This window comes from Emiliania huxleyi (genome assembly GCF_000372725.1).
Source record: "Emiliania huxleyi CCMP1516 unplaced genomic scaffold EMIHUscaffold_6964, whole genome shotgun sequence".
Taxonomy (NCBI): domain Eukaryota; phylum Haptophyta; order Isochrysidales; family Noelaerhabdaceae; genus Emiliania; species Emiliania huxleyi.
The window spans coordinates 1-1,395 of NW_005196786.1; the positions used below are offsets into that span (position 1 = coordinate 1).

The window sequence follows — 1,395 nt, forward strand, 5'->3', positions numbered from 1 at the left end:
GCCTGCTCGAGCTTGGTCGTCTCGACCGCCGCCTTGACGAGCTCTGCGCGCGAGCCCGAGTTCGGCTTGTAGCTCATCGACGCGGTGCGTCGCTCGGCGGCGGCGCCAAACTTGGTCTCGAGCATCATGGCGGAGGCCTGCGCGGCCTCGCGCTGCTGCTCCTTGTGGGCCGCCACGACGGCCAGAGCGCGCTTGAACCAATGCGCATTCTTGGCCTGCGTCGCCGCCATGAGCTTGGATTTGCGCTCCGCCGACTCCTCAACGCGAGCCGAGAGGGAGGCAAGCTTCTCAGCCCGCTCTGCTTCGGCGGCGGTCCGCGCCTTGCGTGCCTCCTCCGCCCTCTGCGTGCGGAGCAGGGCCTTGGACGCGGCCTCGGTGGCCTTGGCCTCGCCGTGGCACTTGTCACGGGACGCGGCGCGGTCGAGGCGGGCCTGCGGGTGGCGGGGCCAGAGCCAGATCAGTGGGGAGCAAGCGGAGGGCGAGAGTGCCGGTGCTCAGCTGGGGAGGGCGCTCAAGCGAGCTCGCCTGCAGCCGCTGCCGCTCCGACTCCTCATGCCGAAGGCGGCGCGCCTTTTAGCACTTGTAGCGAGCGCACATGGTGCGGTGCGCGTACTTGAGCAGGCGGTGCGAGCCGCAGTTGGCGCAGGGGCCCTGGGAGTCGTGGGCGCGCGCGGCATTGACGCGGACCCAGGTATTTCTCGGGTATACCTGGGTTTTTGCAGGTATACCCGGGTTTTACCCGGAGGGTGTGCCAACACCGTGCTAACGGCTGTGCTAACGCTTGTTTTGGGACTGCCGTTCGACTGTGCTAACACCGACCTTTGCGCCAAGTGTTGGCACGATCTGTAGTCAGTGCTGCCCCTGGAGGTGTGCTAATGTTAGTCCACCAACCCTGAAGCCCCCTCCCCTCTTGCACAACAGGAATTTTGACAATTAACCAGTGGGGAAAGGCACGACTCACAATGAACGATGGGCTTGCCCATCCCGGAGTGGTTCGATCCCACACAAACCCGAGACGGTGACGGAATGCTGGCTGATGGTCTCAGGCCCAGTGAGGTAGTGCATCAGACTATCCCGGATCCTGCTGAACAAGCTCCTCTTGTAGCTCGATCGGTCAAACCGCCATCGCCGTCGGGGAGAGGGGGGACGACACTGCTCCTGCAGCGTGCACCTCGATCCTGTACCGTGTTTGTTATGACCCCCCCCAATGAACACACCAGTGAGGGAGGGCGAGACGATCGAGGGGTCCCGTACCATGCGGAATCGACCCTATCCAGTGCTCAAGTGCTCAAGCATCCGTCCTCTCCGCGCGACCCCGGCCCCTCTCGTAAGCCCTAGTGCGGACGGTTTTTTTGCGGTATCTTGATGTATCTCTGCAATATCTGACCGATCATC

At 63.7% G+C, this 1,395-nt stretch overlaps 1 protein-coding gene across 1 annotated transcript; it reads right to left on the minus strand.

The window, feature by feature from the left end:
• Positions 1 to 26: 26 nt before the first annotated feature.
• Positions 27 to 1,065, minus strand: EMIHUDRAFT_257963 (hypothetical protein; the record flags this gene model as incomplete). Its single annotated transcript, XM_005762065.1, has 3 exons — positions 27 to 431; positions 614 to 651; positions 1,011 to 1,065. Coding segments are annotated over 3 exons (498 nt in total), but the record flags the coding sequence as incomplete, so codon positions are not given.
• Between the last annotated feature and the right edge of the window lie 330 nt (positions 1,066 to 1,395).